Source organism: Camelus dromedarius, chromosome 35, assembly GCF_036321535.1.
Source record: "Camelus dromedarius isolate mCamDro1 chromosome 35, mCamDro1.pat, whole genome shotgun sequence".
NCBI lineage: Eukaryota > Metazoa > Chordata > Mammalia > Artiodactyla > Camelidae > Camelus > Camelus dromedarius.
In genome coordinates this window covers 16,444,779-16,468,614 of record NC_087470.1, presented here as the reverse complement: position 1 = coordinate 16,468,614, position 23,836 = coordinate 16,444,779, and the positions used below count along the sequence as shown (strand labels likewise).

Genomic DNA, 23,836 nt, shown 5'->3' with positions numbered 1-23,836 from the left:
CCTGCGTCTGGACAAAGCTGGACGCTGCTGAGTCACGTGTCCCTGGCGGGCGTCGGATGCACACTCCCCCGTGTGTGCACAGCCTCCGCCCGGGGGTCAGCCGGCCCGGGCCCGGAGCGCAGTCCACGTCCCGCTTTCTGCTCTCCGCAGGACGCAAGGTGGACGCGATGCTGGGCCACACGGGCGCTGGCCGCGTCCACTTCCTGGGCCGGGTCCTGGTCAACCTGTCTTCCTGTGTGGCCCTGAGCCGCTTCCAGGCCCTGGACTCTGTCCCCGCTCTGGAGTCAAAGGCACAGGAGCTGATGCGGCGGAACGATTTCTTGGCCAGTAAGTGTTCAATGAAAACATACGCTTGTCGAGGGGAGGGTGTCGCTCGGGGGTGCAACACGAGGTCCTGGGTTCCATCCCCAGCACCGCCATTAAATAAACAAATAAATCAAACCTAATTACCCCCCCAAATATTCTGATAAAGACACCAACCAAACAGGTTGTCATTTTGCATATCTCTCCCCAAATGGCTCAGAAAGGCCTTTGCAGAGAAAATGAAATAAAGCAGAACCGATCACACTGAGTTGCTGGAAAGATGGGTCTGGTGCGTGGCTGGTGGCGTTTCCATCAACCGAGGCCCAGCGCAGTTCCCTGCACCTGCATTCACTGGTGGTTGGGGCTGGTTTACCAGCTCGGGGTCACGTCTCACGTGACGAAGGGCAGTTTTCTCTTCTCCCCGTTTTTCTTTTCTTTCTCTTTCCTTCCTTCCTTCATTTCTTCCTTCCTTCCTTCCTTCCTTTGTTTCTTCCTTCCTTCCTTCCTTCTTCCTTCCTTCCTTCGTTTCTTCCTTCCTTCCTTTTTGAATTGAAGTATGGCCAGTTTACGATGTTGTGTCAGTTTCTGGTGTCCAGCATAAGAATTCAGTCATACATACACGCACATATATTCATTTTCATATTCTTTTTCCTTACAGGTTATTACGAGATACTGACTAGAGTTCCCTGTGCTATACAGTAGGACCTTGCTGTTTATCTATTTTTATATATTGTAGTTTGTATCTGCTAATCTCGAACTCCCAATTTATCCCTTCCCACCCCCTTCACTCCCTGGTAACCACGTTTGTTCTCCATCTGTGAGTCTGTTTCTGTTTTGTAAATAAGCTCATTTGTGTCCTTTGTTTAGATTCCACGTATGAGTGATATCATGTCGTACTTTTCTTTCTCTTTCTGGCTTACTTCACTTAGTATGACCATTTCCAGGTCCATCCATGTTGCTGCCAATGGCATTATTTCATTCTTTTTCATGGCTGAGTAGTATTCCACTGTATAAATATACATCTTCTTTATCCAGTCATCTGTTGATGGACATTTAGATGCTTCCATGTCTTCGCTGTTGTAAATAGTGCTGCTGTGAACATTGGGGTGCAGGTATCAGATATTTTTCTTGATTAAAGCTATACTCCAATTTCTCTCATTCCTTTTCTTTTTTTCCTACCTTCCTTCCTTCCTTCCTTGCTTCCTTCCCTCCTTCCTTTCTCAGGACTGAACCCAGGACCTCGTGCATGCCAAACACACACTCTTCCTCTGAGCTACACCCTCCCCTCCTCTCCCCTTTATTTGTGTCATGATGTCTTGAGATCCTGGGGGTCCGGGGAGAGAAGACAGTGGCCAGTTCAACACTATTGATTCGTTGTTAACGCATTCAGCATAAATATCATGTGTTCTCATATTACTTTTGACTAAACTGAGACTGACTTTCCTTTGACTTTGTATTAGTTTGCTGAGGCCGCTGTGACCAACCAGCACAGACTGGGTGGCTTAGTGCAAATCCGCTTTCTCACAATTCCCGAGTCCAGACACCCGAGACAGGGCCCACAGGCCTGGGTCCCTGTGGGGCCCCCCTCCTTGGTGTGTCAAGGGCTGTCTCCCCTGGGCCTTTTCTCATCTTCCTCCTTCTGCACAAAGCCTCTGTCCAGTATCCCCTTCTCATGAGCACACTGCTCATCCTGGATTACAGCCCATCCTCACCTGGTTACCACCATTAAGACTCAATCTAGCCATAAAGAAGAATAAAATTGTGCCATTTGCAGCAACATGGGTGGACCTGGAGATCGTCATTCTAAGTGAAGTGAGCCAGACAGAGAAAGAAAAATGCCATATGAGATCGCTCATATGTGGAATTTAAAAAAAAAAACAACAAATGAATTTATTTACAAAGCAGAAACAGACTCACAGACGTAGAAAACAAGCCTACGGTTACGGGATGGGGGAAGGTGGGTGGGAAGGGATAAACTGGCAGTTCTAGGTTTGCAAATGTTAGCTACTATATATAAACATAGATTAAAAAAACAAATTTCTTCTGTATAGCACTGGGAACTATATTCAATATCTTGTAATAACCTTTAATGAAAAGGAATATGAAAATGAGTGTATATATATATATATAAAAATATGTATGACTGGGACATGGTGCTGTGCACCACAGATTGACACATTGTAACTGACTACCCTTCAATTTAAAAAAAAAAGGCCCAATCTCCACATAAGGTCTCATTGTGAAGTACTGCAGGTTACGACCTGACTGTATGAATTTCGGGAGGGCATCATTCAGCCCATAAGGGGCTTTACAATATGAAGTTCAAAGAATTCCTGTGTCCGAACACAGAATGCAGAGACATCGCTGGTGAGGCATGCGTGTGAAACCCTAGAGAGGGAAGGCCTGACAATGTGAGCAGCCTCCGGACATTTTTTCAAGTCCTGCAGAAATGCAAAACAAGCCATTTCTTTGTATAATGGTTCTATGAAAATAAAACTGGAGGTTTTTTAATTTTAGGAGGGGAGTAGGAATTACCGCCAGCGGCTTGTGCAACCTGGAGAGTCAGCTCTGCCCCTGGGGGGCACGGCCCCGTTAGCGATGGAGACCGAGCCGGTCGGTCCAGGCGGACGCGGGCTGAGCTGGTGGGAGCCGCTCCCAGGCTGCGATGACCCTCAATCCTCTCCTGTCCGGCTTTAGGCATCATATTCAACACTTCCGGACCCGGTAGGAACCTCAACTCGGGGTCCCTCCAGCTGCCGCCCCACGTCACCTACACCATCCGCACCAGTGTCCTGTACAGCATGAGAACGGACCTGGTGACAAACCCCTCCTGGAAGTTCCATCCTCAGAGCCTGCCGGCCGACGGGTTCAAATATAACTACGTCTTCGTCCCGTTGCAAGACATGATCGATAGAGCCATCGTTTCGGTGCAGACCGGGCGGGACGCCCTGGAGCCGGGCACGCAGGCGCAGGCCATGCCCTACCCCTGTCACTCCAGCGACCTGTGAGTACCGGGGCTCGGAGCCCAGCTTCCCGCGGGGCCCCGGCCAGGGAGGTGGGCGCCGCGTTCGGAAACCTGAGTCGACACAAATCGTGGAGCTTCTCTGCAGTCATTCCGCCAAAGAGCATTTGGAGAAAATCCATTCTCCTTTGTAATTGCCTGAGTTTCTTTTCTTTCTTTCTTTCTTTTTTTCTGTTGGTCTGCTGGAGCTCTGCAGATAGAGGCATGATCACCGAGATAATGTGATCAAGTGAGCTTTACTTTCGGCTCCAGGCATCTGGAGCGTTAAAGACCCTGCAGGATAAATTCGGTGAATAGCGTTCACGGGGCTTTGCGTGTCTGACTCCAGAAACAGGACGCTTCAGCGCAGATCCTTAAAAAATTGGCATGTGTCCCCCACCCACTTGTGGGTGGAGGAGGGTGCGCAGAAGCCTGGGACGGTGGCTTAGGTGAGATCAGCTGAGAACACTTCTGACTGACCGTGAGATTCGGCTGGTGACAACTTGGGGGCAGAGAGACAGGAAGGACAGTTGGAGCAGCTGGACCTGGAGGCAGTGGGGTGGGGGGGCGGGAATGCCAGGCGGTGGGGAGGGGGACTTGGAACAGGGGACTGGAGGGAGCGGTCCCTTGGGTCGTGCACCCCTGAGCCGGGGTCGGGGGTGATGAAAGGGCTTGGCACCGGGCGAGCATCTCCTCCCACGTCTGGACCGGAGGGCCCAGGCTGGAGGTTGTTTTGCATCCTTCCCCCTCTCTCTGGAAAGCTCACTCAGAAGCAAGGGGCTGAGGCGAGGGATTCAGAGGGACCACCTTGAATCTGGCGGTTGTGCGAGCAGGGGCAGACCCCCGTCCATCAGTGGGCCGCTGCGCAGAAGCCAGGCCTGCCCGTCCCGGGGCTAGGGGCCACCTCGCGGGACAGGCGCCTCTCCCCGACACGCCTTCCCCCTCGGAGCACAGCCGTGTGTCTCGGGTGATCAGGAGGTTGGAGTCGCAGGAGAACCTTCCCACGGCGGTGGGATCAGGGGCTGAACCGGCCTGGCGGTGCCAGCTTGGGGGGTCGTAGTGTGGTCCAGGGGAAGGAAGGTCGAGAAGGGAGGGGCCCGAGAGCCATTTTAACCAGGGACCGCCTCGTCACTCCAGTCGTTGGCGACCTCTTCACTTGCTTCTTGGTGAAATGAAAGCTTTTCTTTCTTTCCAAAGCGGTGACGTTTTTGGCTTTGGGCGTTTTCAGCCAGTGCCCTCTGCTCGAAAGGTCTTTCTCGGAGAGGACAGAGCCGAGAGCAGACATGGGCAGGCACAGCCACGTCCTGCAACCCAGACCCCGGGGCGCTGTCGGAATTAATGGCCTGTTCTAGGTTCTCAGAGAAGTCACACTTTTATGATGCTGTGCATTTTAGGCGAATCGCAGGAGAATCCTATTCCGGAAAACACTTTGTCTCCGGAGTGTATGAGTGCTTCAAGCTCCCGGCGAGGGGGCGGAGGGGGTCCTTTAAGAATTCAGACCTGGAATCCCGAAGCAGCGGGGATGAAGAAGCTGCCTTGGGCTCCAGGTTTGCCCCTTGCTTGGCTCAGGACCTTGGACCGGCGATGCTGTGCTTCACCGCTGGGGATGCTGAGGGCTAACTGGCCCACCTCCCCGGCTGACAGCCCCCAGTCATGGGCAGGGGCGGGGGGCCGGGGCAGCTACTCCGGGCAGCGCGCAGCGTCAGGACGCACCTTCCACGTCGGCTGTTCGGGGCCAACGCGCGAGTGACGCTCGCGGGGGTGGTCTGTCTGGAGAAGTGCGCGTGCATGCAGCATCCTTCCCGCGCTGAGCTTTCCACGTGAGTCAGCAAACTGGGAACAGAAAAGTGAGGCGTGAGATCCAGTTCCCCTCCCCCCAGGGTCAGGGAAGCAGGAACACTTCTGTGCATGTGCCCCTGACGTCGCCCCAGCTCCGGCTGCATCCAAGTCACTATGCAGGAGGGGCCCGCTGAGCTGGGGGGGGGGTGGCGAGGACTGAGCGCAGCCGCTGGCCCCGTGTTGCTGAAGGGAGGAGGGAGGGTGGAGGGAGGAGGGCAGGCAGCCGGGCCGCGGGCAGAGCCGGGGAGCCTTGGTGAGCGGGGCTGGGGGTGGACCCCCCTCCACTGGGACCGAAGCCCTGCATCCTGAGATACGGAAACAAAAGCGAATTTCCCTGCGTGGTTCCTTCCGTGTCTGCCGTGTCGTTGGGGGTCGGCACGCCCATCCTGTTCTTGTCCTTGAACTCCCGGGATGGGGCTGTCACAGGCGAGCCACAGAGAAGACGCTGTGGGCCGGCAGTCATTGAAAAGCAAATCAAGGATTTGCCACCTTCACGCAGAGACGTGGTGACGATTAAACTGTTGGGGAGGGTCCGAGTGTGCTTTTAAAAAGGATTCAGTACAGGAGGACGTTTGATTTCCTAGTTTCAAAGTTTATTGACAGGCTTTTGTTCGGGTTCCAGAGTAGGGAGGAGACCAGGGAACAGTCTGGAACATGAAAAACCTCTCTTGGTGCCCACCTGGGGTCATGACTTCCTTGTTCTGCTGTGTTTTGTTATTTCCGAAGAACCATATTTGGTCTTCATCGCATCTCTTGTTCTAACTTGTCGTTTTATTTTTATTCCTTCTGTGCTTTTACGTACGTTCAACATCTGATGCTGTTTCTCTGATACTGGAGAGCGGTGTTTTTGATTCATTATGGTTAGTGTTTTAATTTCTTTAATTTACGTGGCCGCCTAAGGTGGTGACTTTTCTTTCAGCCGCTGCTGGACATACGTCCCGTAGGTCTGATATCTGGCTAAAAATTCATTGTTTTGTAGATACTTTCCACGTGGGTTTCTGTCTTCTTGACCCAAGAGCCATTGAAGTAAAGTTTCTTTGAATTTCCAAGTGGAAGTGCTCAGGACTCTTAAGCATACGATGTTCCTCAGCTTGACTTACTCAAAAATTCCATTCCTTTCTTGGGAGCATATGTGTCTTGTGAAGCGGACGCAGTGTCGCTTGTGTGAAAATTTAGAGCAACCGCTTGTAAGTGTATATGATTCGTTTTTTACCAAAGAGCATTCTGTGTTTATGCCAGCTCCCCTATCTGTTTCATGCAGGATTTTTATGTTTAGGAAGCAATAAAAGAAAGAGCTAAATGAAAAAAAAATTCAAAATTGAAACAATTCTGTGGTAGCATTTAAAAAAAACCAGATGGGCAAAATCCAAAAATTGCACAATACGCTAAACGCCCAGATCCTGTCTGATGAAACGACTTGCCCCTTTGGTGGGTCCCAGGGATGAATCGGGTGATCAGTGTGTGGACTTGAAGGTCGGAGATGCAGACGAGGTGAGAGGACAGAGCCCCGGGGTTGGGGTGAGGATGCCCACATCTCAAGGATCAGGGACGGAGAACCTTCTGGTGACGGAGACTTGGACAGGTGCCGGGAAGCCAAGAGCTGTTCTGGGAGCTGAAGGAGCGAGGGAAGGAGGGGAAATGAGGGCCATGTCGTCAGCCGCAGCTGGGACGTTGAGGAGGACAGCGTGGGGAGCGTTCCCACTGGAACCACTGGCGATGGGGCGCCAGTCATTTCGAGTGTGCAGCGGAGAGGGAAGCCCAGTGAGGGTGGGAGGAAGAGTGAGCTGGGGAAGTCACTGGGCGATAGAAAGAGAACGTGCCAGTGGCCGGCTTTCATCCATGTTTCAGGCAGTGATCCATGGTCCACTGCTGTCATTGCTTGAAGACAGATAATGGTCCCCAGTCAGTGGGCGGTGGGGTGGGGACAGTGGTCCTGAGTTAGCGACCGTTTCCTTCCGCCACCTGCTCCGTCTGGGAGGGCGTCGGGGAGGACGGAGGGGCAGTGGTGACTCGGGGGACCTGAGCCAGTTTTGTCCTTCGTGAGTCTGCACACCTGTGAAGTCAGGGCCCCAGCCAAGCCGCGGGCCTGCTGAGAGGGTCCAGCGAGAGACCGTTCGTGGAGGTGCTTCTAGGGCAGCGGAAACAGCGCCCTCGGGTGCAGGACCTGCCACGTGTATCTCTTCTTTCCTTTTTTTACTTTGAGTGCCACCAGTTACAATGTGTCCGTTCCTGGCGCACAGCACCATGTCCCAGTCATGCAGATACATTCATATCTTCATTTTCATTAAAGGTTATTACGAAAAATTGAATATAGTTCCCTGTGTTCTGCAGAAGACATTTTTTTTTATCATGTGTATCTCTTGAGTAGAATTGGATTCTGACTGAATAGTTCCCCTACAGATTCTTCTTCTTTTTTTTTTTTTTTTCGGTCAGGAGGAGGTAATTCGGTGACTGATTAAATGGAGGTCCCGGGGCTTGAACCCAGGGCCTTGTGCACTCTGAGCACGTGCTCTGCCGCTGAACTACACCCTCCCTGCTTCCTTCCAGATTCTTGAACAACGTGGGCTTCTTCTTCCCCCTGATCATGATGCTGACGTGGATGGTGTCCGTGGCCAGCGTGGTCCGGAAGCTGGTTTACGAGCGGGAGGTCCAGCTGGAGGAGGTAAATGCCTGAGAGCTGGCCTGGGAGATGGGGGGCAGCGGCGGGCGAAGGGGGGTACCGACACTTCTATAACTGACCCCCGAGTCGGTTCTGTCCTCGGCTGGGGCTGCCCCGTCCCGGGAGACTCGCTTCACACTGAAGCCCAGAGCCCTGCCGGAGTTTCACGGGTGTTTCCCGTCGAGATGAAAGGAGGCCGAAGGGCAGGCACCTGGTGTTGGAAGGAGGAAAGTGGCCGTTGTTCTCCAACCCAGAGAGACGGGACAGAATTCCGGTCTCAATTTCTGGTTGGGCTGCTTGACAGTCAGCCTGGCTATGTTTGACCTAATACTGTTCAGACTTGAAATTACCCAAAATGCTTTCAAGAACAAAAGTTCACTAAGGCATTTTTAAATGTTTTTGGTGGCGTATTTGGTGTGGGTGTCGGGGTGGGTGAGTTTGGGAGTGTTTCCTCCTGTTCCACCGTAAAGGCATCTGGCTGAGACCTGCCTCCCCTTCCAGCCGCGCAGACCAGAGAGGCCACGGGGCCGTGGGCGCACCTTGTCCACCGACTTACTTACCAAAAAAAGGAAAAGTGCAGCAAGGACGTGTGCTTTTTGTTCATTTTTTTTTTTTTTATAATTGCAGTACAGTCAGTTTACGGTGCTGTGTGAGTTTCTGGTGTCCAGCACCGTGACTCAGTTATACATACGTGTATGTCCTTTTCCATTATAGGTTATTACAAGGTGTTGCATACAGTTCCCTGTGCTGTGCAGTAGGGCCTTGCTGTTCATCTATTTTTATGTACAGTACTGTGTATCTGCCAATCCCGAGCTCCCAATTTACCCCTTCACCCTCCCCGCTTCCCCCTGGAAAGCCAGCGTGGCACAGAGACAGACATATGGCCCAGTGGGTCAGAACAGAGAGCCCGGAAATAAACCCACACACCTACGGTCAGCTAATCTTCGACAGAGGTGGCAAGAATGTGCAACGGGGAAGAGAAGGTCTGCTCATCCAATTTTGACTAGAGCTGCCCTGTTGTTTAGCTGTTCAGAGCTGACCTCTTCCTGGATTTCCGAGTTCCTTCCCCACCCAGTCGGGCCCCTGGAACTGAAGGCCTGAGACTGGGTGTTAGTCATGTTGGGCCCCTGCCTGGGGGCCGCAGGGGGTGGGCATGTCGCAACGGATTGTTCCCATTTCACAGTGACTGGCCCCACACCCAGAGGTGCCCCGGTGTGACAGGCCAGCACACGGAAGGTTTAGAGGATGAATGAATTTTATTGCTATTACTTCAAAATGAGTTATTTTGCAAAATGCATTTTAAAACCTCAGCTATGAGCCCCCAAACTGAACAGCTTAAAGCCCAGTGTTTCTCCCCTTCATTTTTCTCTTTTTATTAAAAGTGACCAACACAAGCCAAATGAAAACAAACAAACAAAAAAGGGAACAAACCCAACAAGACTTGGACAAACAAGGAAAGGCAGGGGGACTGCAGTCGACGAGGCCTGAGGTCCAGGATCTGCTCCTGCCTGTCCCACCGTGAGCTCTTAACAGCGGTGGGACTGCTGTGAAGGCACCTCATCCCCGTCCTCACTCTCCTGAAATGGGGACCGATCTGCTCTGTAAGGAGCCCATTAATAGCAAACACCAAACTGTTTACATTCACCAAGATGTGGAAGCAACCTGAATGTCCATGGACAGATGACTGGATAAAGAAGCTGTGGTATATTTATACAATGGAATACTATCCAGCCATGAAAAAGGATAAAATAACGCCATTTGCAGCAACATGGGTGGACCATCATTCTAAGTGAAGTCAGCCAGAAAGAGAAAGAAAAGCACCATATGAGATCACCCATATGTGGAATCTAAAATATGATACAAATGAACTTATTTACAAAACAGAAAGTGACTCCCAGACAGAACAAATTCATGGTTACCAATGGGGAAGGGAGGGAGGGATAAATTAGGAGTTTGAGATTTGCAGATACTAACTAATATACATATATATATAAGTTTACATACTGTACAGCACAGGGAACTATATTCAATATCTTATAATAGTTGACAATGGAAAAGAATCTGAAAAAGAATGTATATATGTGTGTGTGTGTGTGTAACTGAATCACTTTACCGTACACCTGAAATATAGTAAATCAACTATACTTCAATTAAAAAATTTAAAAAAGAAAAAGACAAAGGTAAAAATAAAATGAAAGGCTGAGCTGGAGGAGGACGTGCCTGGGGCTGGGTTTCCAGGGCAGTGAGCCCGTGGATGGAGGGGACACGGGCTTCCTCTCCACCCGTGGTCATTTCCCATCCGTCCGGCCTGTTCTTTCTCGAGCATCCAGATGGTGGGTGACTAATCGGGGTCCTCCTTCCTCCGACAGTATGTGAGGATAATGGGGGTGCACCCCGCCGTGCCCTTCCTGGCCTGGTTCGTGGAGAACATGGCCGTGCTGTCCCTGAGCAGCGCCGCGCTGGCCGTCGTCCTGAAGGCAAGCGGCATCTTCACGCACAGCAACGCCTTCATCGTGTTCCTCTTTCTCCTGGACTTCGGGGTGTCGGTCGTCATGCTGAGTTACTTCCTGAGCGCGTTCTTCAGCCAGGCCAACACGGCTGCCCTCTGCACCGGCCTCGTGTACATGATCAGCTTTCTGCCCTACATCGTCCTGTTGGTTCTGCACAACCAGCTGAGCGTGGCCGTGCAGACACTGCTGGTAAGTGGGTTGTTCCGGAACACATACCAGTGAGACAGAACCCCCGTCAACCCCACGGAGCAGAGTCACCCCCTCGACGTGCCACGTGACCGTCTTCACTGGGCTTTGCGACACTGGCTTTTCTGTATTCCGGCCTCAGAGGCAGACCCTGCGGTGCTGGGTCCCTGAAATTGCAGGGGTTTTGCTGCAGGGCCGCCGCCTAAAAATGGGCCTGTGTTGAGTCACATGGATTCTCCTCTGAAGATTCTTTGGGAAATCGGTAGCATACTACAGTGACTTCTGTTTCTCTTTGTGTCACGCGTGCAAAGAAGCAGATTTCCAATGCTATTTTCAAAGTAAAAAATTAGCATTTTCCTTGCAGCATCGTGAAGGCCTCACCGTTGAGCGATGTCAGTCGTTCATCCGTTTAAATGTACCTCCCAGAAAAGTGTCTGAGTGCTTTCAGGTCTGTAATAGAAACACCTGCAAGGCAGGAAGGCGTTCGTTCTTTTCTGGCGGTTCCCTGGCCGGCTCGGTGCCGGACACGTAGTAGGAGCTCAGTCACGTGGGAGGGGTGGCGAGACCGCGTCGCAGCGCCGGGTCACCAGGGTGAACATGTGTTGTGCTCAAGGTTGCATTTGCCCCGCAGACCAGGCAAATTCTTCAAGTTGCGGTCTGTGGGGAGGTCTGATTGGAGTCACTAGAGGAGAATTTGAGGCGATACAAAGTGACAAGAAGTCAGACGGACAAAGAGACAGATACTGCGGGTTTGTCACTTACACGTGGAATCTAAAAAATACAAAACGAACGAACGTCACAGAACAGAAACAGAGATACAGAGAACAGACTAGTGGTTACCAGCGGGGAGGGGGCACCGGGAGGGGCAAGGCAGATAAACAGGATGAAGAGGGATGACGTAAATGTTAGACAGACAACCAGGTCCTTCCGTACAGCACGGGGAACCACGTTCAGTACCTTGTACTGGCCTGTAATGAAAAAGAATATATGCATATGTACGTCTAACTGAACCACGGTGCTGTGCACCTGGAGCTAACACAGCGTTGCAAAGCAACTACACTCCAAATGGAAAAAAAAATGTGACAAGGGTGTAATGTGTAGCGCAGGGAAGATAGCCAATATTTTGTGATGACTTTATATGCAATGTAATCTCTAAAAATATCAACTCTCTGTGTTGTACCTTTAAAACTAACATAACATAGTATTTTAAGTCAGGCCTGATGAAGAAATATTCCTATTTAATTGGTATTTTATCCGCTGATATGGGGCCTGTCCTTTTGGATCAGCTTATGGTCACACTCGTAGTACTTCGTCACCAAGAGTCTTGGGTTAGCATTTATTCCATGTTTTCAAAATAATTAAAACAAATGGGACCCCCTTACTGCACCCCCCCAGCTGCCAATCAACTCCGTACATGCAGAAAAAGGGCCATTGGACACCCTGCCTGAGTTGCCAGTTTGTTTGTTTGTTTGTTTGTTTCTGTAGCTCAGGGGTAGAGCCTGGGCTTAGCATGTACATGGTCCTGGGTACCACCCCCTGGACCTCCGGTAAAGATTTATCTAGACAGAGTCTGGTTTCCTTGTTACGCATTCAGATGTTTCCTAGCAAATAAAAAAAAAAATCTAACGTTGGTACATTATATTTTTGAACAGCAGGGACTTTTCCAATGAGATGTTTTTCTTCTTTTTTTTTAAACGTGGGACCTCTCCGCTGGAGCTGAAATAACATTTTCCTCCACTGCACCCTGTTTCTCGTGTAGAATCGGGTACGGTCTCCATCGGTCTCCCTGTGGTGCCCCCGAGGGCACTGCTTTAATAATAGAAGCTGGTAAATCGCTCTATTCCATTTCCCACTGTTTCGCGTTTCCGTATACAGTGCATTGGATTTATGGCGCTTCAAGCATCGCAGTAAAGAGAAATAATCCCTTTTAACATTAAAAACTGGCTTGTTACCGTGCTTTTCGGGATGGGCCGACGTACGGCTGAGGCTGGAGGTTCAGATGCTTAAAGCACCGCCTGGGGCAGTGGTTTGGCATCGTTAGAGCCAGGATGTGCTGTGGATGCTTTATTGGCATTCAGTGCCGTGGCTTTTCTGTGGTCCCCCTCAGACACTAACGGGCTGTTTTCTCTTCTCTCCACCAACCTGCGGGCAGTGCCTCCTCTCCACAACCGCCTTTGGACAAGGAGTATTTTTTGTCACATTCCTGGAAGGGCAAGAGACCGGTAAGAGGATCTTTGTTTTAAAGTGACTCTCAGTGACTCACTCAGGTTTTGGAGATCTTTTGTTGCCATGTTGCAAGTGGTACAGTGGGAAGTGTCCGTGATAACGCAGGATGCTGGGAATGAGACCCCGGGGCTGCTTCAGCCCATGTCACACCTCCCACCATCCCGATGCCCTGGGTTTAGGGACAGTCAGGAAGAACCACGGTGCCCTGTGCTTTGACACACCAGGTGCCAGCCACCCAGCTCCCCCCGTGGCTCCCCTGTCACGCCCCTGACTCACCCGTGGTCAGCTTAGGGATTCCTCCAAGCACGGGCTGTGCACTCGCCCCGTCTCTGAGGTTACTGTTGGAGTGGAATCTGTCCCCCTGGGTCCCACAGCCACTTCTCCTGGTTTCTCTTTCTCGCTCCGTCTTTCTCGTGGCAACTGTTTACAAGTCTACCAGCTCTCTCGCCTTTCCCTGCAGAGTTCCTGGGTCCTGCCTGAAGTCCGTGACCCAGAAGCACATCTGAGAACAACGGTCGCCTCTATTTTCTCTAAATTAGTGTGAATTCAGCCTGCAATAATTATAAAATTTTTTTTGGCCGCATTTTCCACTTCCACTGGGATTTTGGTGACTAAAGTCCTTGACCAGAGTGAATATATGTTTCTTAGATGTTTATATGGTTTTTGTGGTGTATTTTTGAAAACACAGAGAAAATATATTCCACGTATGAGACTGAACTCCAGAAGTCCTTACCTTAGCTGCTGGATTTGCCTCCCTCTTTCAGGGCAATGTGTTGAACTATTCGAAACAGAATATGACAACTACATTAACTACGTGTAAGCCTGAATGACTTAGCCTGAATTCTTTGAACTCATTTTTAAACCACTGCCACTGTTAGACCCTTTGACTATTTTGGACCCAGTTCCAACAAGGACAAGATGTTAAAACATGCGTTTCGTTGAGTTCTAGGTACCAGAGAAAATTGAGAAAGGTAACTATTTCTCTTAAATTATATTTTAATCCAGCAATAATGTGCAAAGACACTGTAAGAAAATACTGGTTCGTTCCCACTGCAGCTCTTACGTACCCTGGTTATGTGTTTTCAAAGACCAAGAACCATAGTATAGAGTTCATCTTTTTTAAAATATGCTTATTTTTCCTAAACATAGATTATTTTAGCCGAGCAAATAAAACTAGATATAACTAAAACAGTCTTTAAACATTTTTAACTGTTAGAGATTCAGTTCACACCGCCCCCCACCCCCAGCTCTCCTGGAATCAGTGAGAGTCAGCAAGCTAACGTTTCGCTGGAAGACTGCGGCCAGTGGTCCTGGCCTTCCCTCTGTTCCAGCAGCGTTCAGCTTCGCCGGCGCCTCCGGGACGGGGGAGGTCATCTGACCCTCACACTGCCCTCTCTTCCTTGCAGGAATTCAGTGGAGCAACATGTACCAGCCCCCGGGACAGGCAGACATGACCTTCGGCTGGGTTTGCTGGATGCTCCTCTTGGATTCAGGCCTTTATTTTCTGTGTGGATGGTACTTGAGCAACTTGATTCCTGGTAAGAATTCTGCACTTTATGAGATGACAAAATAAACTCTATAAACAGGTTGAAGAGGGGAGGGGGTAGAACTCAGTGGCAGAGCACGTGCTTCGCATGCACAAAGTCCTGGGTTCAATCTCCAGTACCTCCATTTGAAATAAAAAGTTAAAAAAAAGCCCAAAAAACAAACACAAAAACCCTAATTACTCCCCCCCTCAATTAAAAAAAAAATCATCTCAAAAAAGAATACCCAAGGGAAATTTTTTTTTTGAAAAGCAGATTGAGCCCATATATGTGAATATTAGGGTAATTTGTTTTTTAAAAATAAGGTCAGAAGAGGAGCTGATGGGACTTATTTTAAAGGGAGTGGTAGGTGTTTGAGGAGAAGCCGGTGCATCTGGTCCTGAGGCGAACAGTAGAGACTGAGTGAGGACAGCCTGGAGGGGCCCGGACAGAGGCTGGATGGAGCCTCCCCAGCAAGGAGGCTTCTGAAGACGGACCAGACTAGACCCTGGTGCCCAGAGCATGCGTTTGAGGAAGGCAGGCCTGAGGGAGAGAGGACAGGGGAGGCTGGGGGCCCGTGGGTCGGGCCCCGCCACACCTGGGGCTGCCCGTGGTGGTGCAGCTTCCTTGGCGGGGCAGGTGCTTCCATGGCCCCCGTGGTAACAGTCCTCCCTGCTGGTTCGTAGGGAAGGAAGTGCCCACACCACCATCCTGGCTCAGGTCCCAAAATCAGAGACAGCATTTGACATTTTTTAACTTTCTATTTTTAGAAATAGCTTTTTAATGATGGTAGACCTTCTTGCTGACATTGCTCGTGATTTGGCTCTTTGCTTCCCAAACAACTGGACCTTTCAAACAGCATCTAACCTTTCTGATTAAGAACTGAAAAAGAGATTCTAATCATGTGCAAATTGGAAACGGAGGGGTGGGCAAAAAAAGAAACAAACTTTCTTCTGTTTACAGAACTATATTCCAGACCCGGAGGCCTCATGCCTCATTTAAGGATGGGTCAAAATCAAAATAAAATGGGTCATTGAAAAGATTGTTTTGTGTACAAGTGGGAAAAGTGGTCCCCCAAGAGGTGGAGAGAGAGCAGCAATTAGAAATGAGATTAATTTTGGACAAATGTAGATGGCACGGTCTTGGTGTTTGAGTACCATTTAGGAAAAGGTGGATTCTAGGAAACCAGAAATTTAAAAAATTAGCTGAGAAGGCCAAGGTGAAAAGAAACTGGAGGAGGAACAGTTGGATATTAGAAAGAAGCCGATTGACATACGAAGGCTGGGAACAGATGTGATGTGGATTTAAATGCATCGAGTGGTGGTGCTGTGCCAAAGGTGCAGAGCGGAGAGCGGGTCCACGGGCTGCGGGAGGGGCTGGCATGGACACGGAGAAGATAGGTCGGGGATGCAGACGCCACCCATGGGGTGGTGGGCACCAGGACCTGCAGACCTCTGCCCTCCCCAGGGACGAGACACGGGTCCAGAGGGACTGCAGGAAGAAGGGACCTGTCATATTCCAAGGGGAAGAGGATCCTGGATTTGCAAAGGAAAGGCTCATGACTTGCACACAATATTAATCAAAAGACACCTGTATCTTGATGTAAAATGGCAGATGTCTTGCAGTCCACAGAAAAAGAGAGGAATCCTTCCCGCATAAAGACAGCAATGACGTCCTACCACCCTCGGCAACGTGGAGATTAACATCACATTTGACCACCGAGTCCAGAAGGAGTTGAATTTTCCCCTGAATCCTCCTGAACGGGAGCAGGACCCTGTGCCCACCCCCAGCCCCTGCCTCTTGTTTATAGGAAAGCTGAAATCTCCCAGCCTCCCTGAGTCACAGAAGAGGAGGCTCGAGCAGTTGATGGGGACAAGCTGCAGGCACTGGGGGGTGGCAACGACTCCAACCAGTTCAACGATGAACTGAAATTGTTCCTTCATTTCCCTTGGAGGCTTTCGGGGCTGAGCAGGATCTTTGCAGTTGGTTTGGGGGATGCTGGGTGCACCAGATTGCAGGCATTCTGATTAAAGGCAACTTTCCTTCTTGCTACCGCGGCTGTCGCCCCCAGGGTCATACCCCTGCCCCTCCCTCAAATAGAAACCAGTTACTCTGATCTAAGTCTCAGGAGGCGGCTGCAGAGAAGAAGCAAGATCTGGTTAGAACCAGTGGAGCCCAAGATGGTGGGGGAGCTGACGTCCAGTGGACTTTGAGCCTCATTATACGTTCATTGTAATACCCCCCCAGCGCCAGGACAGTTGACAGTTGCCATGACAACGACCGGAAAAGCCAGGGTACAAGGACTGTAAAACTCTAACAAGGACCAGTCGGCTCCGTCACACCCAGAAGGAGGACATGATGGCAGAAGCCTCCCAGAAAAGCCCACGGGGCCCCACCCACAGGGGCGCAGGTGCACACGGAGAACCCACCAAGACGTGCAGATTTCTAGTTTCTAGTTTAACAATTCAGCAGACTGGTGGAGGCCCGTCTGGCTTTTTGCAGTAGGTGGTGCTATAGATCAAGCTTTTGGCCCCTCTTAGCCGAGCTGCCGCTGGCTGTGTTTGAGAATCAGGACTTCCCTCCCTCCACCGCCTCAGCCAGAGGTGTCTGTGTCTGGGGTCACTGGTTCCTTGCAAATCCCAAAGTCCTAATTTATCCCTCCCCCTCTTCCTCCCTGAGGACCGTAAGTTTTCTGTGTCCCTGAGTCTGTCTCTGTTTTGTAAACAGATTTATTTGTGACATACATTTTTTTTTTAGATTGCACACAAGTTCTTTCTCTTTTATAGGAACTGACCCCTGGGGCTTGGTGTCAGACTGGGAGACCCCGCACAGACCCCGGGCCAAATAATTTCCCTGCCCGCGGGGCTCAGTGTCAACCTGCCAGGCTCCACCATCAACTCCAAGTGCACAGGCAGACATCTGGTCCCTCAAGCAGATTCCTTTCATAAACCCTTCGTTGTGGGCTTTCAGTTAAATCTGAGTCTGCCTGATCCGACATCTTTAACTTCTTTCATCACTGTCGGGTTTGGGGGGCAATGCTAACTAGCTTCCCGGCCCGCAGAAGCCAGCCGGCATTTCCCCTTGAGGAGAAAAGCTCAGGGTAAACTGAGGGAGGGGGTGCTTTGCACATATGAGCGTTCCCGGTTACACTGGGGGATGTGAGCAGGGGTGCGTGCTTTTGGCGTGTGCACAAAAAAACAGGTGCAGATTTATGAGCAAAAGCAGACGGCGGAGGAGAGCTGAGGGGCCTCCGTGCTGACTTGAGCTTGACAGCTCCCTCATTCATTTAGATTTAGTAGGTTAATTAGCAGGGGTTTAAAAGTTCAGACAGCTTAGACCTGGGATGGTTTAATTAGCCAGTCAACCATTAATACTCAATTTATCTCCAATTTGTTTTTTCTGAGTCTGAAAGGCCTCTCCCATCTCTGCCGTCCTTCCGTCCCTAGTTCAGGCCTCACGGTACCTCACCTGCACGATTCAGTGGCCTTGCACCACCCGCCCAGGCCTCCAGGTGCTCATTCAGAATCTGTAGCGTCCCGAGGCCCCTGAGTCCCCCTGCCCACCTGCTCTTCCAACAGGTGGGGCCGCTCAAGCCTCTGGTGGCAGATGTCAGTGACAACCACGGCCCCTGACAGGTTCCCTAGCAGAGCACTGCCGCTCGGCCGGCCAGAGGGAGAGGAACGCGGCCGCCCGCGTTTGCGGACTCGTTTTCCTGGAGTATTTGTGGCACATTATCTGTTATTCCACAAACTCCTCATTCAGGCATGTGTCCAGGGGCTTGGTCACTTGTTCCCATTAGGAAGTTAAGGAAGGTAAGGACGAGCCCCTGCTCGTGTGAATTCGGGGCAGCTTGTAGGAAAGGGCAGCAGGGACCGTCCCCGCTTCACGCGTGTGCTCGAATAGGCAGGTTCCGCGAGAGGCCGCCTGGGGTTAATTAACTGCGTGGCTTCTGCCGCTCCCCGGCCTCGTGTCCTCCGACAGCCTTGCTGGATGGACCTTTCACTTTGGGCCTGGAGAGGTGACAATGGGCGGTTGCAGGACCGTGGGAACTAATACAGGTCAGGACCCTGGACAGGGACCCGGGACAGGACGTGGGACAGGACCTGGGACGGGACCCTGGACGGGACCCTGGATGGGACCCGGGACGGGACCTGGCACAGGTCCCTGGACAGGACGCGGGACAGGACCCGGGACGGGACCCTGGATAGGACCCTGGATGAGACCCTGGATGGGACCCGGGACAGCGCCCTGGACAGGACCCTGGACGGGACCCGGGACAGGACCCTGGACAGCGCCCGGGACGCTCCTGGAATGCTGGCTGGGGTGTGACGTGATTATCCACCCTCTTCCTACCGAAGCATGGCCCTTAGTTTGCCAGGCTCGTGGAGGATGTCCCACCTGCATCTCCAGAGCTGCCGTAACAAAGCACACAGACCGCAAGGCTTAAACAACGAACGTTCATTCTCTCACAGCCCTGGACGCGAGCAGGGCTGGTGCCTCCTGAGGGCGCTCTCCTTGGCGTGTAGTCGCCACCTCCTCCGTGTCCCCACATGGTCTCCCCTCTGTGCCTGTGTCTTAATCTCTACCTTCAAGGACACCATTCCTGTTGGACTGAGGCCCACCCATATGACCGCATTTTATCTTAATCACCTCTTTAAGGGCCCTTTCTCCAAATATAGTCCCATCCAAAGGTCTCAGGGGTTAGGACTTCACACGTGAATTTTGAGGGGGTGACACTTCAACCCATAACAGATGGTAAATATTAGACCAGATACCAGATCTCTCTTCACTTTCAAAAGATGAGGGGCCCCCTGTTTCCCTTTTTGTGATCATCTCTTTAGATCTTCTGCTTAGATTCTGCGTGGGGTTGCGTATCGCTCCTTTGCTTGAGGGTCAAAAAGTGCTAAAATATAAAAAAGTCTTTCCGTAAGCCTTTATTTCTTCAGTCACATGTGGAATTTAGACCCCTCATCAAGCTTAAGCTAGAACGGATGTGTTACAGAGAACTGAGACATGTTTTTTATTAAGCCCCCTTTCGTTTCGACATGTCACAGGGGCATAGTGACTAGTAGCTGGGCTGAAACGAGTTTGGAAGGCATGCTTGAGGAGCGGTGAGACGTGCCAGGCGGAAATGGTAGCATTATGAATTCTTCCTCCTTGCTGGAGTTTTACTTGGTGAATTCCTCCGTGCTTTTAGTCCTGTCTAGTAAGCTGTGCAAACACCAAAGACAGGCGGAGTGACACCTGAACAGGGAGGCAGGGGACATTTTAGAAATCATTTAATGCCAGTCTTATTTTTAATAAGTACCTCTCTGTTTAGTGAACAGCTGCTCAGAAGACCTTTTGGGGGAAGGGGATGGGAGGGCCCTAGCAGGCAGCCCGGGTCAGGGCTGAGGAGAGAAAGGGCTAAAACTCTGTCCCCGATTGTCACTGGTTCCTGTATGGGATGTGGACTGAACATGTTAAGATGGAATCACATTTTATAGTAATTTGGTTAAGACATTCAACTACAGAATCTTCTACGTAGAAAAAAAATACAATCTGATTTTAACTGCATCTTATTTTTTCAGGAACGTTCGGCTTAAGGAAACCATGGTACTTCCCCTTTACCGCGTCCTACTGGAAGAGCGTGTGTGGTCTGGGGGTGAAGAGGGAGCGCACACCGACTTCTGATCTGTTCTTCGTCCGTGAGAACTCTGACGGTAAAGGTTTGTAAAGGGTAGCTCCGTGCGATGCGTGGTTTCCCTTCTGGTCAGTGTGTTTTTGATTCTCACTTCCGGCTGAGCCCTGTGTGGACACTGTCCCCTAGTGCCCCACTCTCAGGCCATCTTGGGCTCAGAAACGTGGCGGGGCCAGGTGGCAAGAGAGAATCCCCAGGTGATGTTGACCCCACATGGGCTGGGGACCCCAGTGCCAATGTTACTTACTGCCCACAGCATCCTCTCTGCGTTCTGTGCATTTGTGCATATCCTATAGATTTTTTTAAAGGTTATTTTGGTGGGGCAGGAAGTAGGTCTGTTTAATTATTTTTTTAGTGGAGGGACTGGGGATTAGAACCCAGGACCTCCTGCATGCTAAGCATGCACTCCACCACTGAGCTGCACCCTCCCAGCAGTGCATGTCCTATAATTCAGTTGTTTCTAGCATGGAATTTGGGTGAAAAATCAGAGCAACGGTGGACGGCTACCACCAGATAACGTATTTTAGGATTGCATTAATGTATTTTAGAATGTACTTTAGAATTTTCAAAGCGTTTCACAAATGCTAGTTTATTCAGTGCTTCAGAGAGAGAGAGATGATATCACTGCCCCTTTCGAAGGAGGAACGTGCTTCGCAGGAGACCAGCCCTCCCCGCCCCCGTCACGCCCCATCCCTGCGGGGCTAGGACCTCAGCAGGAATCCAGAGGTGAACAGGCTCCCACCCCAATAAGCCGGGGCTGCAAAGAGGTTCTCTCCTGGTGGCACAAGCACAGTAGGGCTGTTACAGGAAATCTGGAGCCCAGCAACACCCACTAGCTCCCCTCCTCTGGAGCCCATCGCTCCTGGACAGTCAGGTGTGTGACCCCCCTGCCTGTTACCGTTCCTGTGCACATGTAGATAAGCACGTGTGTGTGTGTGTGTGTGTGTGTGCGCACGCAGGCTTTTTTTAATTCTCTTACAAAATAGGTAACACAAAGGCCCACAACTTCGTACTCAGCAATTTCTCTTAATTTTTGCCATTATAGAATGTGCCTGTTGATTTCGGTAAAGAAAGATTTTTGAATTGCTTCGTATGTTTCTCAGACCTTGAATGCAAGCCCAGGGTGGCCCACTGGATTTTTAAGGGTGACCGTTATTTGGGGGGCTTTGCAAGTCCTCTCAGGGTGAATTTGCATCTTCCTCCCAGACTCATCACTGCAAACCGGGGAAGGAACCCCCCTGGGCGTCACCCTGGTGTCTGTGACCAAGGAGTATGAACGCCACCAGCCGGCGGTCCGAGACCTGACCCTGACCTTCCACGGAGACCAGATCACTGCCCTGCTGGGGACGAACGGCGCCGGGAAGACCACCGTCATGTGCGTCTGTTTCACCTCCTAAACCCCGGGGTGATGATTTTTGAGAACATGCGTTTGCCTGTGAGACGGGAGGCTGGGTTTCTTCTCTTCTCCTTTTGTTTGGTCTCAGTGCAGAGTTTAGAGACGTGAGGGAAGGCAGCCCTCTCTGCAGAGCTGCCCGGTGCCCTCAGCTGACAATCACGCTGTGGGTCTGGAGCAGACTCGCAGGTGGAAGGGTGGATTTTGAAAAAAATAATTCTCTTTTTATTTCCCATGAAATGTTCGCCACGTTTTTATTTTGGTCTTCGAAAGCCCTGTGACACTTTTTTGTCCTCCAGCTGAGATTAATTTTGCTTGCTTCTCCATAGAAAGATGAAATTTGCCATGTTTGCACATTTTTTAAAATTGAAACTAAAATTTTTTTATTTTGAAAGTTACTTTTCATGCAACTTTTTAAGCACCCGAGTGGTTTTGTTTTTCCCGTTCTGCTTTTTGTGGGGGTGTGTTTTTATGAAGGCTTGATGTTCGATTTTGGATCCAGTGGCTCCAGGTTTATTTAATGAAATCAAATCATGAGATCCCAGAGAAAGAATGAACTCAAACCATCTCAGCTCTGAGCTGATTGTGCAAACTGGGCTGGTTTCAGGCCAGACCCCTCAAATGACTGAATTTCTGTTTTGAAAAATGACTTTCTTTTTGTTCTGTACGAAGAGGACTGAAGTACCCTTGGACAGAGCAAGGGAAGGAACTGTGGGCTTCAAACTTACTAAGAAAAGTAGAAAAATAACGTTCGTAAAGCTTCAGAGGTTGCTTATTGAGAATGAATTAGAGAGACACGGGCAGGTCTCCTCTCTTCCTTGGTTGCCGGAGGCTTCGCTGAGTACTTTTTTCGTGTTTGGAGGCTGGGGAAGTAAGCATTGCTCCAGGAATGACGCAGAAAGCCAGCGTTCCCCGTTGTGCTTTTACTGACGCACGTTTCTCACAGAGAAAGCCTGGCGTTTGTGCTTAGCGCAAGGATGAGAACAGTTTAATTAGGCGTGTCTCGAGGTTTCGAGGGTCCCTGGCTGCGTGGCTTCTGACGACCCCTCGAGTCCTCCCAGTGGGCGTCTCTTCCTGGTGGTTCTCGGGAGAGGCTGGACGGCCAGTTCCGGGGCCGGGTGTCACTGTGCGAGGCCAGGAGGTCTGAGACTCACCCAGAACGTGGCCACGCGGTTCCTCTCTACGCCCCGCAGCCCACAAAGAGCGTTGCCCGTCAGGTTTACCGAGGGGCCACGTCTGTGCATCCAGCGGCGTGTGTCTGAGTGTGCCGTTGGGTGACACACCGGGCACCTGTCCCCCCCGAGCTTCCTGTCCCCCCTTGGTCTGCCGTGGGTCGCCGTGAAGTCGCTGGCTTTTTGTAGAGTTTCGTGTAAATGTCGCGACGCCCAGCTTTCTTCCTGGGGACCGGCTCGCGGCGACGGCGTCACGGCGGCTTGGGCCTGAGGCTGCTGCTGGGGGCTGAGGTTGCTTCCAGTTCCGGGCGACGGCAGAGAGAGGGGCTGAGGACACTCACGTCGATGTGCTTTAATCTCGTCCCATCCGTGGCTAGAAGGGGACTTGCTGGGTCCTGGGGTGGACGTGCCAGAAACCTTTCAGAGAAAGAGAACAGGCCAAGATGTGAGTAACCCACTCCCTGAAACCGGGCAGCCCCGAGGCTCCGTTTCGCCGAGCAGACAGGAGCGTGTCTGGGACGGGCCCCTCGGATGGTTGCGGATTTGACGGGACAGGTGGCGCGGCGTAGAGGAGGGACAGCAGGGCCGCAGGGCTGGGAGCCGAGGGTTGCACTTCTGCTTGGCTTACGTCTAACTGCGAAGACTTAAGTAAACATGCTGGCTCCTTCACCTGCTTCCTCATCTGTGAGAACAAAGGTGGGCTAGGATCGGGGACTCCCGCGCACGCACGACGGTCTGTGATCACAGCGTGGACGGGGTCCTGAGCCCTGAGCCCACGTGTCCAGGGTTAGACCAGCCAGCACCCCGGTAGGCTTCCCGCCTCTCCCTGCCTGACGGGTTTTCTCCGGCAGATCCTTGCTGACCGGCCTCCACGCCCCCACCTCCGGGACCATCCTGGTCAACGGCAGGGACCTGCGGACCGACCTGCCTGCAGTGCGGAGGGAGCTGGGGCTGTGTCCGCAGCGGGACGTCCTGTTCGACGACCTCACAGTGCTGGAACAGCTGCTGCTCTTTGGCTCCATCAAGGCCCCACAGTGGCCCCGGGAGGAGCTGCGCCGGCAGGTCAACAGGTGAGCAGCCGTCATCGCCGTGTCCCCCTGCCGTCTGTCCCAGAGGGCGTGGGAAGACAGGCTTTACAGACGTTCACTTGGGGATCCCGCAGGCGAGTCCCCGGCATCTCACCCGGGTCTGTGTTCAGATTTCGCAGCTTTCTAGAGCCCAGCGGTCACCCCCTCCTCCTGTCCAGCCTCCTCCTCGCTGCCTGCTTGTGGCCACCACAGGCTGCAGCTCATGGTGGGGGGAAAGGTTTCAGGAAGGCGTATGTGGGTGACGAGGGGGTGGGCA

General features: G+C 51.5%; 1 protein-coding gene across 1 annotated transcript in view; it reads left to right on the top strand.

Moving 5' to 3' along the window:
* The window catches only part of ABCA13 (ATP binding cassette subfamily A member 13), a 181,454-nt gene that overhangs the window by 65,116 nt on the left and 92,502 nt on the right, over positions 1-23,836 (top strand). The window contains exons 20-28 of the mRNA XM_031444992.2: positions 151-327; positions 3,001-3,307; positions 7,691-7,805; positions 10,172-10,501; positions 12,651-12,720; positions 14,131-14,262; positions 19,818-19,955; positions 21,134-21,302; positions 23,344-23,562. Coding sequence (XP_031300852.2) covers positions 151-327; positions 3,001-3,307; positions 7,691-7,805; positions 10,172-10,501; positions 12,651-12,720; positions 14,131-14,262; positions 19,818-19,955; positions 21,134-21,302; positions 23,344-23,562 — 1,657 coding nt within the window. The remainder of the gene's footprint in view (positions 1-150; positions 328-3,000; positions 3,308-7,690; positions 7,806-10,171; positions 10,502-12,650; positions 12,721-14,130; positions 14,263-19,817; positions 19,956-21,133; positions 21,303-23,343; positions 23,563-23,836) is intronic.